General features: G+C 43.2%; 1 protein-coding gene across 1 annotated transcript in view; it reads right to left on the bottom strand.

Annotated features, from left to right (window-relative positions):
• The window catches only part of zgc:63863 (uncharacterized protein LOC393372 homolog), a 31,305-nt gene extending 16,167 nt beyond the window's left edge, over positions 1–15,138 (bottom strand). Inside the window, exons 1-6 of the mRNA XM_053612975.1 lie at positions 14,943–15,138; positions 12,013–12,198; positions 11,806–11,886; positions 10,531–10,717; positions 9,215–9,316; positions 3,104–3,245 (exon numbers count right to left, since the gene is read on the bottom strand). Coding sequence (XP_053468950.1) covers positions 3,104–3,245; positions 9,215–9,316; positions 10,531–10,717; positions 11,806–11,886; positions 12,013–12,198; positions 14,943–15,006 — 762 coding nt within the window. The 5' untranslated portion in view covers positions 15,007–15,138. The remainder of the gene's footprint in view (positions 1–3,103; positions 3,246–9,214; positions 9,317–10,530; positions 10,718–11,805; positions 11,887–12,012; positions 12,199–14,942) is intronic.

The following is a 15,138-nucleotide window of genomic DNA, read 5'->3' as shown; positions in this document are numbered from 1 at the left end:
AGTGCACTTAGTCTGCGTGGTCTAGTCAGAGCGGCTCCTCTGAAGCCCTGCTGGTTTACCGCCAGCCCTCAGGGAGTTAAAGTAACCTAAAGAGGCAGGATGAACTACATTTCCTGCACGCTTTGTTATCCGCACTTCAAACGGCCCTGGCCCCCTTTCGGCTCACGCGCTGCTCTCTGGCAAGGCAGAGTCTTACGGCGAGGCGGGAAAGAGCGCCAGCTGAAGCAAGCGAGCACAAAACCCAGCCAGCCGCTTCCCTCAAACCTCCACTGAGTTCATTAGAGATGTTTAATTAACTCGTCTCACTACAACAAAGTGCCCTGGATTCATCCAAAACAGAAAAACCAACACAGACCTAGTACACGCACACACACACACACACACACACACACACACACACACACACACACCCTTTGCATCCTTTGTGTTTTTGTGATGAACCAAAAAACTTAACACAAATATATGTATTCTACACTCAGGTCAGCACATGATAATCAGCACACGAAAATCAGTATGCGATTATCAGCACGCGATTATCAGCACGCGATAATCATCACACGATAATCAGCACACGATAACCAGCACACGATAATCAGCACACGATAACCAGCACACGATAATCAGCACACGATAACCAGCACACGATAATCAGCACACGATAATCAGCACACGATAACCAGCACACGATAATCAGCACACGATAACCAGCACACGATAACCAGCACACGATAATCAGCACACGATAACCAGCACACAATAATCAGTATGCGATAATCAGCACACGATAACCAGCACACAATAATCAGTATGCGATAATCAGCACACGATAACCAGCACACGATAACCAGCACACGATAACCAGCACACGATAACCAGCACACAATAATCAGTATGCGATAATCAGCACACAATAACCAGTACACGAAAATCAGTATGCGATGATCAGCACACAATAACCAGCACACAATAATCAGTATGCGATGATCAGCACACAATAATCAGTATGCGATGATCAGCACACAATAACCAGTATGCGATAATCAGCACACAATAATCAGTACGCGATAATCAGTATGCGATAATCAGCACACAATAATCAGTATGCGAAAATCAGCACACAATAACCAGTACACGAAAATCAGTATGCGATAATCAGCACACAATAATCAGTATGCGAAAATCAGCACACAATAACCAGTACACGAAAATCAGTATGCGATGATCAGCACACAATAATCAGTATGCGAAAATCAGCACACAATAACCAGTACACGAAAATCAGTATGCGATAATCAGCACACAATAATCAGTATGCGAAAATCAGCACACAATAACCAGTACACGAAAATCAGTATGCGATGATCAGCACACAATAATCAGTATGCGATAATCAGCACACAATAATTAGTAAGGAACAATTAACCCCAGTCCGTTAAGTTATTAGAAAACAGTGCACACCCCGGGGTGGTAATGCGGCCATGACACGAAACAGGATTTTTTTTTTTTTATTACTCCAGAAAATACAACGAATAAATAAATAAATATTGCTACTTGTTCAGCAGCTCATCACACATGCTCTCTCACACTCTCTTTCTTCTCTTTCTCGCACTCTCGCTCCCTCCCCAGTAACTGCATATCAATGGCTGAAGCCTCTGCTTCTCCTCGTGGCCGCACTACCACCTCGGGTGCGCGTTATTTCTCTAATGGTCCAGCGTTGTTTGTTGTTAGATGCGTGCGCCGTGGTGGACGGTAGGCGAACTTTTCCGTTGGTTCAGTTCACTCGGCGAACTGATATGGAACTGTAATGCGGTCGAGACCTGACTGGAACTACTTTATCTGTGCATTTACTGAAAAATAATTGCACGCCTCAGAACGCCAGTCAGCCAATCAGAATCGAGAACTCAACAGTGCTGTGGTATAAGTGCACAATAGTCAGTGTGTCAGTTATTACTGCACATCCTAATGGAGCGAAAAGCCTTCATTATTCTGTTCATTATGTCCAGAAAACACTTCAGCAGCTTTCTCAGGGAAACCAATCACGGACTCGCTAATACAAACACTCTCACATATTCTCAATCTGAGAAACCACAAACAGGAAAGTTCACCATGTCACTTTGAATCTGCACGAGAGGGGGGGGGGGGGCGAGAGAGCGTGAGAGAGTAAGAGCGCACGAGAGAGAGAGCGAGAGAGTGCACGAGAGCGAGAGAGCACACGAGAGTGAGAGAGAGCGCGAGAGAGAGCGCGCACGAGAGAGTGAGAGAGATAGCGCACAAGAGAGAGAGAGAGAGAGAGCGCACGAGAGAGTGAGAGAGATAGCGCACAAGAGAGAGAGAGAGAGAGCGCACAAGAGAGTGAGAGAGATAGCGCACAAGAGAGAGAGAGAGAGCGCACAAGAGAGAGATAGCACAAGAGAGTGAGAAAGATAGCACACGAGAGAGAGAGAGAGAGAGCACAAGAGAGAGAGAGAGAGCACAAGAGAGTGAGAGAGATAGCACACAGAGAGAGAGAGCACAAGAGAGTGAGAGAGATAGCACACGAGAGAGAGAGCACAAGAGAGTGAGAGAGATAGCACACGAGAGAGAGTGAGAGAGATAGCACACGAGAGAGAGTGAGAGAGAGCGCACAAGAGAGAGAGAGAGAGAGCGCACAAGAGAGAGAGAGAGAGCGCACAAGAGAGAGAGAGAGCGCACAAGAGAGAGAGAGAGAGCGCACAAGAGAGAGAGAGAGAGAGCGCACAAGAGAGAGAGAGAGAGCGCACAAAAGAGAGAGCGCACGAGAGAGAGTGAACGAGAGAGAGAGCGCACGAGAGAGAGTGAACGAGAGAGAGAGCGCACGAGAGAGAGTGAACGAGAGAGAGAGCGCACGAGAGAGAGTGAACGAGAGAGAGAGCGCACGAGAGAGAGTGAACGAGAGAGAGAGCGCACGAGAGAGAGTGAACGAGAGAGAGAGCGCACGAGAGAGAGTGAACGAGAGAGAGAGCGCACGAGAGAGAGTGAACGAGAGAGAGAGCGCACGAGAGAGAGTGAACGAGAGAGAGAGCGCACGAGAGAGAGTGAACGAGAGAGAGAGAGAGAGGTTTCAGTATGCAGAAAGAGTTCTCACCACGGCAGCAAAGTAAATGGCCATGAGCGGATGGGAGGCCAGGAAGAAATCGTAGAGTCGCAGAACGTGCCGGAACTCCGAGAGGACATGACCGTACCATGTGATCAGCCAACTGAGGGCGAAGATGGTGCCGACCTCAGCTCTGTAACACACACACGAAGGAAGAAATCTTGATCACTCTCTCTCTCTCTCTCTCTCACACTCACTCACACACTCACTCACTCACTCACTCACTCACACACTCACACACTCACACACTCACACACACACACACACACAGATACCCAGCAAAAACTATATTTGACTAAATGAATGTTTCATGAATATAAGCTTACTTACTTATTTATTTATCTATTTATCTCTCTCTCTCTCTCGCTCGCTCTCTCTCTCTCTCTCTCTCTCTCAGGACAACTGTGTCTGGAGTTTAGACAGAATGGCATGAAAATTATCTAGATCTCAAACCCAAGAAATCTGGTCTGCTATGGTGCATCTAGTGACTGTATAAAGCTGCTGTGTGTGTGTGTGTGTGTGTGTGTGTGTGTGTGTGTGTGTGTGTGTGTGAGAGCACATTTCGCCGTTTTGTCAGGGTGACACTAGTTGAGCTGCACTGCCCGTGGCTATGGAGCCATGTAAACATTGTCAATGTGCAAGAAAATGGTTCTGCACATTGCTCTCTACATGGATGACGCAACAGCGGACCCGGGCGTCTCAGTCACGCGTGCTCTCCTCCTTAATCACGCTTCAGCGCTTCCGGCCTGCGGCTGCTGCGTCTCCTCTCCGACTCTGCAGTTAGCGGGCAGGACTTTCCACACAGCCTGCTTCCTGTCGTGCAGCAATAACAGACTCGCCATATTAAAACGAGAAGTGGATGACGACCATGAGCACAAACAGAGGCTAAATTTGACAATTTTATCGCTGTAGAGTTCTTTCGGCCAAATAAATCGTTTTTAGCAGCGCTGTTTGGGACGTTTTTACAGCAGGCCTAAATGCTCACAAATCATCTCACTGATCGCACAATTTTATCCACCACTTCTGCAGTTTTTACAACACTGGAAACAGCAGCTAAACCGTTGTACTCGTTTGTGTGTGTAATCAATGTGCGATTTCATTAGTGTCTATTACTTTCACATGAAGAGTTCCGAAAAAAAACCGCAAGCTCCTCCGAGTACCGATACAGAGTTTGCTTGATTTTGCGTTCATTTCTGCGTTCACAAAATGGTGACGTCCTGGAGGGACTGTAAATGGGAAGTAACGCGAGCTAACTGCGTTACGGGGACAAGCCGCTGGAAGGAGTCTCCAGTGTCAGCACTTTGTAAAAGTCAGAGGTTAAACCCTGAAGACAAGAAAGTCTTTTGTCTTTATGACCGAGGGCGACAAAAACAAGAGGATATTTTACAGACTTCGATAACATGAAATGTGGAGAAGATGGACAATGCAAGGGGGCACAGTGGCTTAGGGGTTGGCATGTTTGCCTCGCACCTCCAGGGTTGGGGGTTTGATTCCTGACTCCACCCTCTCGCCGTGTTCAGGGGTTTCCTCCGGGCACTCCGGTTTCCTCCCCCAGTCCAAAGACATGCGCTGTAGGCTGTCCAAATTGTCCGTAGTGTGTGAGAGTGTGTGATGGTGCCCCGTGATGGGTTGGCAGTCCGTCCAAGGTGTGCCCCGAGTTCCCTGGGATAGGCAACAGGCTCCCCGTGACCCTGTGTAGGATAAGCGGTGCAAAGGAAAGGAAAGAAGGATAAGTGGCGCAAACGCAAGGAAAGAAGGATACGTGGTGCAAAGGAAAGGAAAGACGGGTACGTGGAGGAAAGAAGGATAAGTGGTGCAAAGGAGGGAAGGGAAGGAAGGAAGTAAGGAAGGAAGGGAAGAAGGGAGGGAGGGAGGATGGAAGGATGGATGGATGAAGGAAGGAAGGATGGAAGGAAGGAAGGATAGAAGGATGGATGGCTGGAAGGAAGGAAGGATGGAAGGATGGATGGAAGGAAAGATGGATGGATTGAAGGATGGATGGAAGGATGGATGGATGGATTGGGCTCCTGAGTGGCAGAAAAGCATCACCAGGTGATCATGAGTTTGAATGCAGACGATGCTGAGAACCGGCTCAAATAATAATAAAAAATAATAATAATATAATAAAAATGGGGCGAGGTGCGAATGTTAGAAATCCATGATATAAGAATTCTATGATATTAATTGCTATAGTACAAGAGGAATAATACGTCTTTTTTGCAACGTAAACAACTTTTCCAACAACAGCATGCTCTCTCGTGTATCATTCCTTGCTTATAATCCCCACATATCATTCTGCTATAGTAAAACACCACATAATCCCGATATCACCTTTTTGTCCATATGGTGCATATTTAGTGCCCGTCAGCGCATGAAGGCTTTTCCTTACATGTCCTGAAAGTAAACAGAAAAAAAAGACGGGACATGCCACATATACGTTCTGAAAAATCTACTTAAACGCACCAAAGTGCTCTAAAGTTTTTAAACTTCCAGAGTTTGACTACACTGAGACTGAGCTTGTTAGCTTGGAAAGTGCCCTGAGCAACAGCACCTGAACGAGCTCAACCATTAAACCTGAAGAGCTGCAGTGCACTCGATGGAAATCCCAGGACACACACACACACACACATACAATATTTATCCCCAGTCTCTTATTTGCTCCATTTTAAATGACAAGCCATTAAAAACAACTTCCCTTTACATACAGGGCTGGGGAACAAGCGCGAGTCCTCTCACGCACACATTCTACAGCACAGCCTGCATCTCTTATGCATGAGGAATCGAATGCTAAGAGCACGAGGGTTTAAAAGCAAACAAAACATCACGGATGAAACAAACCGACATTTTCACTTCGTTTCAGCTTTGAGGCCGACTCTCGTCTTTTGCTGTAATGTCAAATAATGAAAAATAATTAGGAAATATTAGTAACGAAAAATAAATGTGTTGTTGGGTTCATTATTTCAAAAGTTAGGGCGTGCAAACTATTGCACGCGACTGCACCTCATGCAAACAGAGTCTCGAACGAACGTTACACGGTCAAGATTCGGATGAGTGCAGAATTTAAAAAGAGTTTGTGTCCTAGAGCTCACAGAATTGCACAAGTTTACAGAGTGTGAAGCTAATGTTGCGCTCTGCTGCCTCCTAATGGAGAGAATTACACATTGCACTCTTCTTAACGTCACTAAACTTGAAATTCCAGTTCTTAGGGTGTGTCCCAAAACTGTAACCAGCGCCTGATTGGTTCCTTAATCCTGCATCTGACCCGGAAATATATCGAAGTCTGACATATATATATGATGATTTTATATATATATATATATATATATATATATATATATATATATATATATATATATATATATATATAAAGAATTCTTAAGAATTTCACTTACAGAAGCAACAATAAATAATTCAATAAACAATGGGTATAAATAATAAAAAAAATCTTCACACACTGACTAGTCAAAAAATATGCCTTGCTTTAAATATAGAGAAATAATGAGAGGATTTTGTTTGGAATTTTTTATACAGTAAGGACACCACGTCACCAATAAATCACTTTAAAGTGCCACTTCTTCAGTGAGATTTGGTAAAAAAAATAAAATAAATAAAGCTTATTCTTGCTTCCTCCTGTCTTTGTTTACATTTCTCACACTTACTCCGTTTCCTCAGAGGAAGGATCTGAGAAGCGCAGATGGCATGAAGCGCAAAAAAAAAGCAAACGTGCTTAAAGAAATGTTAAAGAAACGAGCAGCACATGTTGACGCTGCATTCGTACAGAAGTGAGAAATGTTTTTCAAGCACGAGGCTTTTCCGATATCATTTCCATCCAGACGTTGAAAAAATGACCAGTTGAACCAGACATTTTTCATAAATACCTACCTGAAGTAACTTTTATGCTGCAAATGTAAACGAAAGGTCATATGTTGGATCTTCGAAGAGTTCGGGAGATCACGATGTGGCGATGCCACAGCCATCCATGGCTGGGAGACCAAAACTAGTCGTGCTCTCTGGGTGGGAGAGATGGCATACGTTCTCTCTCTCAACAATCAGAGTGACACTAGCCAATCATGGGCATCTCCAAGCTCATGTATGCGGAAGGGGGCGCATAACGCTTTCCTGAGAGTGTGTTACACTGTCCTGTGATGGAGCAGGAGTAGCAGTTGAAAATGATTGTGGTTGGCTAGCTTCAGATGTCTTGGAGGAAGCACATGATAGCCATAATCCTCCCTGGTTCATAGCTTCATAGCTATTATAACACAGAGGAAACCTAACTGGTGGGTGGGAATTGGTGGGGAAAATCTATGGGGGGAAAAACAAGTTGGAACTTCTAACCTTTAGATCGACTAAGGAGAAGAAAGAAAAAAGAAAAAAAAAAACACCCCCTCAGCTTGGAATTCCTACTCGGAAAGTTGGCAACATCTCCTCGACCTTGAAACGTACCACTTCTGGACAGTAAATGAGACTGAGAAACCGGGAAGCACAAACTCCTCTTTCCCGAAGACTCGGGGCACAAGGTGGGGGAGACCCTGGACGGGGCGCTATCCCATCGCAGGGCACAATCGCACACCCCTTCACACACACAACGGATAATTTAGAGACGCCAATCAGGCTAGGAGGAAACCGGAGTACCCGGAGGAAACCCCCAAAGCACGAGGAGAACATGCAAACTCCGCACAAACGTGGAAACGCCCTTGAACACTAGCACAGGAAGTGGAGCTTTTCGAACTGACATACAGTCTGAAAGACATGTTCGTAGAATCGCCTCCTTCTGATTGGTCGAACGTTGATGATCCACTCCGAGAAGACGTAATTTACTGACAGATGATGAAATGTGACAGGAACTTCGCCAAATCTAACCCAAAAAAAATAAAAATAAAAAAAAGTTCTGACTTAAAAATCGTTCTAAGAAAGCCTGTCGACTGGTTATTTATTCAAGTTTTTTTCCATGAACTTTCTTCGTCGAATATTTTTACATCGTGTCCCGCTTCCTAAAACGATCGACAAGACAATGGATGCTACGGCGCTGCAAACCGACCTTCACTCTTTGTACTCGTTTCAGCGAACTCTGAATGTCTTAAAAAAGTACGTGTTTATTCCGCTGCAGTTTGAGGTAAAGATTTCCTGTCAGGTGGAGATTTCTGAAAGAGATAAACACCAGTTCCGTATTTCAGAAGTCATCAATCTCGCACAGATAAGCAGCGGCCGTATTAAACCCGTACGCCTCGCGCATGTGAACTCTCCCGAACGTTCGCTCGATCTCCACCGGTAACATCGAAACGGCCAATGGTTTGATTTTGATCTGTTTTCGAGCTTAATTCAGAGACTAATGGGCTACTAATGGGTTTGAAAGATTTTCCTTGTGTGTAGGTTTCCGCATGCAAGCTGCCTGTGTAAAAAGCCTATCTAAATATATACCACTCTCATACTCTCTTTATGAAGAGAGAGAAAACAGAAGAGGATGGTGAGGGAACTAACCTGTTTCGTGGACGCACCACAACTTTAAATGTAGAGAGACAGAGAGGAAAAAAAAAAAAAAAAAAAGGACGTGTTATTTTTTTAAATACATATTATAAATATTTGTCATTGTCAGTAAAATTGTAGTGGTATGAGAAACTAATAGGAAAATAATGGACTTCATAGTTGGAAAGAGATCACACCACCCTGTCGTTGATTGTTTTTCTATAGCAGCATGTCCAAGTGTGTTTTACTCCTGACTTAAAGTGCTCCTAAACCATTACAAACAGTCTGGGTAGAATAACATGCTGTCTACTGCGTCTTATGGAGTAAGTGCATCTCTACAACTTTACCCTCATAAAGGCTCAAGAGATATAAATATGCATGATGTACAAACTGGAAACCCAGTTTATAGATCTAATCTCTAATCGCGTTAAAGCAAAGCGGACGTGATATTTTGTACGATTGCAAAGTCGCTCTGGATTTCTTTTTTTATTGTAGCACTGAGATGTGAATTTAATCTGATTAAAAAAAAAAAAAAAAGCTCTGAGTAGAGATTTTTTTTTTTTTTACACAGCCCCCAGTTTGTGAACTGCCGCTTTAAAATAAACCAACTTAACCCCATCCACCCCAAAGCAGTCATACCTCAGCATGAAGTCGTGTAGCTCGGGATCGACCTGCTCCAGAATGGGCATCAGGTAATTCAGGATGTGTTTGGTACTGTCCATGGTAGGGTCCATAAAGTCCCTGCACAGACACACGACACCACAGCAAAGTGTTAACGCTGATGTTTACGGGTCCAAACATCAGAAACTGTTTACAGTGGCTGAGTAACCGCATCGAACCTTATAAATCCTTATATATAAAGATTTGCTGCGGAGAAATAAAATAAAATTAAAAAACACGGACTGTCATCACTTTCTATAGCTGTTTTTTGTTAATATGGAAATAAATACACGGGTTTCTAATAGTTTTTTCCTTCCAAATACATTCAAAATGCAACTTATGTTGAAAACAAACCAAACCGTTTGTCTGCAGGATATATTTTAAGCCTTTAAGACTAATTTACACTTGCTGTAAACTACGTGTACACAAGATGGCCACCGCAGAATAACCTGCAGTCATTTACATTACCAATGTCAATAGTGGAGGTAGCATAGCAGCATGTGACTGTGTCCCCACCGATATAAATAAACTACAAACTAATCCTCCAGACACTCTATATTTTATATATTTATATACACACACACACACACACACACACACACACACACACTCAGTTCACTTCAGTCATTGCTGTGCTACTCTGTCAGTATGTTTTTCCTCACATGATCAAATGATTGATCTGACTAACGCTCTCTTCTGTGAAAACTCAACACTTCTCTCTGCAGAGAGACGGATAATCTATAGTGAAAACTTCCAAACCTGCTAGCAAATTCTTGACACTTAGAAAATACTTGATACTTTTGCACTTATTGTGCAAGAAAAGTGCCTGTTATAGGAACTTTTTCCATGACAAATTTGAAAACATTCTAAATCATAGCTATTTTTTTATTAGTTTATAAATAATAAAACAATTATGAAAACCCCCCCAACCCCCCAGGGCAAAACTGGCAGTGATCTCTGAGTGGGAGGGACGGCATTACCATCTCGCCCCGGTCAATCATAGAGACACTAGCCAATCACAGACATCTGTAACGCTCATGTGTGCGGAAGAGGGCAGATTGCGCTTTCCTTGGAGTGGGACGCAACATAAGCGGGAGTTTTAAATCATGTATCTCAGGAAGAAGCATGTGTTTGCCCCGCCCTCCCCAGTCACGTCATACAGGAGACCTGGCTGGTGAGAACTGGCAAGCGCAAACTGGGGACAAAACTGCGAAGAATCGACACTTATTCTTTGAGGGGGGAAAAAATGAACATTAAAAAGGACAACACCTTGTTACTCTGCAAAAGACACAAACCTGAGGTGATGATTGGACAGCTTCTCGACCATCGCGATGGCCATCCGCTCTCCTACCACCAGCAGGAAGGTGACCACTATATCGTGGTAGCCTTGGTAGTAGTGCAGCTGAGGGTTTCTTCTCAGAACGTCCAGGATGATGTCAATCAGCTGCTCCTGCAGCACCTCCCTCTCATCAGCCCGCATCCCTGACACACCGAGAACGAGAGAGACAGATGAGCTACAACCTGTCTCACATTCCAGATTTGGTAGCTGTACTGACCTATACATGATTATTCTGAGAGAAAAAGACTAGAGAACTATGAAATAGTTATGAGATTTTTATTTGGTCCTCTTGCATGGCTGATTGATTAATACATAGAATTATTCTTTGAGTCTTTTTAACCTCAAATCTACTCTGTCAGAACTTCTGGAAAAGTTTAATATGAATTCAGTTTGTGATATTACCAAAAAAAAAAAAAAAAAAAGAGACCCATATGACCACATATGATATGGAAATACCTTTTGATTCTTCATTTCCGACACACACACACACACACTAAAATCACACTCCTAACTTATTTAATGTCAATATTTATAAAAATGAAAAATGGTTCAATATGAATATATTTAATAGTAAATTTTCTTAGACCATCCATCCATCCATCTTCTACTGCTTAATCCTTTTCAGGGTCACGGGGAACCTGGAGCCTATCCCAGGGAGCATCGGGCATAAGGCGGGGTACACCCTGGACAGGGTGCCAATCCATCGCAGGGCACAATCACATACACACTCACACACCCATTCATACACTACGGACACTTTAGACACGCCAATCAGCCTACCATGCATGTATTTGGACTGGGGGAGGAAACCGGAGTACCCGGAGGAAACCCCCGCAGCACGGGGAGGACATGCAAACTCCACACACACAGGGCCACGGTGGGAATCGAACCCCCGACCCTGGAGGTGTGAGGCGAACGTGCTAACCACTAAGCCACCCCTTAGACTAATTAATATTAATTCTATATATTAAATCTTTTAATTATATTTCATAGCTTACGTGTTCTGGGAAAGCTCTCACTATTACAATAATGATGTAATTCCATATAGACAGGAAGTCGCTTTTGAGTATTTTGTGGTTTTCAGACCTCAGAATGACCTTCGCTTGCTATTCCCAAGTGTCTCAGACATTTCTAGACGTCCCGGTTACACGACAACTCGAAGACTTCGTCGAACGCGATCATGAGAAAAGGGATGAATCACATCGTCTGATCAAAAGCAGAGAAACGCTACCTCTCGGGAATCGGCGCATGGAGCGTCTGACGTCGAGAAGCACCTGGTTGTAGTCTTTGTGGTTCTCTCTGATATTTTTAGCTGTTTAAAAGAAAGGGAAATGATGAGAAACAGTAGGTGAGGAATACAGAACAAAGTGAAACAGATCCTTGTGTCTGACGTGTTTCAGTTCACTCATTCGGGCTCTTGTGTGTTATACACACTCACCAGGTTTGGCAGGAAGGTCAAACACGTTGACACTGAGGAGCTTGGGCCAAACTTTTCTTCGCACCTCGTCCGTCAACAAGCCTCCCTCACTGACAGCTGCACTCCGCAGGGTCTCGATGTCCACGGGGTCACTGTTCAGCGCCTGCTGGATGTCTACAAGCTTCTGCTTCTTCCACGACATGCGATCTGCCGACGGAAAAAGAAAATCTGAACTGAATGGCTAAAGGTTACATCTAATAGAACTGGACAGAGCTCGAACTTTTCTTATGCACAAGTAATGTTTGTGTAATGTGGCTTGGCTCATGAGCCTTGTTTCCAAATCGTGGCCATGTAGAAATATGTCGTGAAACTGACTAGACAATAAGGAATTATGTGCATTAAGTGCATTTTTGCAATTGGTGTAAATTATTATTATTTTAGTCTTCTGGAAAACATGTATATATTATATATCTTATGTAGGGATGTCACGAGGACCTATAATTCGGTACCAACATTGTTAAAACGTGACGGTACTTGTTTTTCTGCAGTAGCGTTGGTACCGCTTCTAATGAAGCTTGCAATTCTTCCGGAACTGAAGGGGGCAGCAAATACGCGCAAGTGTTTTAATCGGTCCACAAGTGGTGAAGAAGAAGAAGAACGCCTACAAGCACACGGGAACTACTACAGAATATGGTGACAAGTTTAGCTCCGCCCCGACTCGTTGAGAGGAAAGGTGGTAAGACTCAAATATGGAAATACTTCGCATTCGAGGCAGATGACGGCAAACATAGAATTGATGCTCTGAAGACGGTGTGCAGCCGATGCTATCGTTCATTTCAAACAAAGCGAGGAAACACCTGGAATTCCGCGAAGCACCTGAAAGACTGTCCCTATATTATGTTTGTTTGAGGCAGCTGGCATTGTTGGCATGAAACCAGCTAACGTTATGCTCCATGTAATGTTAGCGATAGCCAGTTATTTGTTAACGACGCTAACGCATTGCAATGTTATAAACTACCTCCGAATGGACCACCATGCATCGCCATTCAGCCCGTGTCCTGTCAGCAACATGTAGCCTAATGTCACTAATAATAATTCACATGTTCATGGTGTTAATAAATCGTTTTGGCCTGCCACCATATCAGAGAATTTAAACTAATGCTTGCATTCAGAGTATAAGGTGTGTGTGTGTGTGCGTGCGTTTAGGAGTGCAGCTTAGCACTTGTAGCCTCCACTGTTTTATTACTCATTGTTAGACAGGGTTTGATAACTAAAATATCCCCCCTCTCTCTCTCTCTCTTTTTGCCAGTATCAGCCAGAGGAGGATGTCCTCCAGGAGAGTTTTTAATTTTTAAAAAAATTTATTTTTAAACCACACCGTGGTATCGAGTATCATGTATTTTTGGTGGTATCGGTACCGACTCCTAGATTTTCGGTATCGTGACATCCCTAATTTCGATCACCTTCTTCCTCATCATCTCTGGGATTTCTTTCAACTTTGCCATAATGTGTTACTGAGTAAGACCTTTTAACCAATGTCATGCTGTTGAGAAAGTTCTATTTAAGCGCTGATGTGATTGAACAGGGTTCGCAGTAATCAGGCCTGGCTGTGTCTAGTCCAGCTGAACCCCATTAGGAATGCAGTTTCATAGATTTGGGGAATTAGTAACTCACAGCACTGTATATCACACACTGTATATTCTAGCATTCAATATGTCACTGGACTGATTCAAGTGAAGGTCATTACCACATCAGTGCATACCTAACACAAATAATGAAATTTCCCAATATTGATTTTTTTTAAAATAGTGAAAAATAGATTTCATGAGTATAGCACTGTTGAATCCTCAGCTCTGATTGGTCAGAAGGTGGTGAACAGTTTCCTATAACTGCAGCTCTGAAAGTAGTTCCGGTTGCTAGGCAAATCACAGGTTTATGTATATTAACACAGTCGTTGTAATAAGTTATTGCTTCTACAATATCATATGGCAGACATACCAGATAAACGGATTTAAAATGTATGTAATAATTAAAAGAGGTACCGGTTTCGTTGAGGAAACTCTTATTTATTGTTTATGGAAGGAGTCTTCAGTGCCGGTCGTGGATAAAAACCGTAACTTTAACCCTTCTGACGCTGGAAAGTCTTCAGTTTTGCAATTTCTTGATAACATGACAATGCGTGTTTTTAATTCAATTTTTTTTGGTCTTATTAACTTCGAGAGAGAGAGAGAAACACGACGCTGGTGAAGGAGCGACTGTTTATAGCTGCTATAACGGAAGTGATATCCTTGTTTCACAGGCGTTCCACATCAAATGTAACTATAAACGGATATAATCGCAATCACTGGAAACTTTCAGTGGTATAACAGGAATTATACACTCTGATCCATGCGGTTATGGGAAAATAAACAACATCCAGGTGGTAACAGTAACTCACACCACACACACACACACACACACAATTTTCTCACACCACCCAGTTATTGATCATTTTCTTTTAACAGCACTACCTCCAAGTGTATTATTCATTACGTCATGTTCTCCTGGACAATTATTTTTGGGCGTCAGTGGTTCAAATCCATATTTCTATGTCTTCATGGTATAAAATGCAACAAGTCTTGAAAGTTTTGGCACCGTGGCACACAGCCAAATGTTTCACAGGGGATCATTGATATTTAAACACTGTGCAAACGATAATCTCCAAGTATGATCATTGTAATGGTGTCTGTTTATGGTCAAAAGATTTGGAGATCGAGATCTCTCTCTCTCTCTCTCCCTCCCTCCCTCTCCCTCTCTCTGTGTGTGTGTGTGTCTCCACGTAGCTGGACACGTCAAGACCTCCTCCCTAGTTACATAACTTCCATGATTAGACTGAATTCATCACTGAACCTTATTCTAATATTCAATATTAGAATATTATAAATCATGTTAAACCCACCCATCCTGCTCACCTTCATGTCTGCCAGGTGTTGTTCTGCTCCCATTCAGCGGGTGGCGTTTTTTCACCTTTTTCATCTCTTTTAGCTCTAAAATATGTTACTAAATGATAACCATGTAGATCATTAAACTATTTCAACTCTGTAATTAAAATAAACTGCAATTTGTTCGAGTTCTCCACTCCGCTGGTAAAACAGTTCCGTTTCAACG

The sequence above is a fragment of the Ictalurus furcatus genome, chromosome 24 (assembly GCF_023375685.1).
Source record: "Ictalurus furcatus strain D&B chromosome 24, Billie_1.0, whole genome shotgun sequence".
Taxonomy (NCBI): domain Eukaryota; kingdom Metazoa; phylum Chordata; class Actinopteri; order Siluriformes; family Ictaluridae; genus Ictalurus; species Ictalurus furcatus.
Note: the sequence above shows the minus strand (reverse complement) of the source record. Positions and strands in the feature narration are given on the sequence as shown.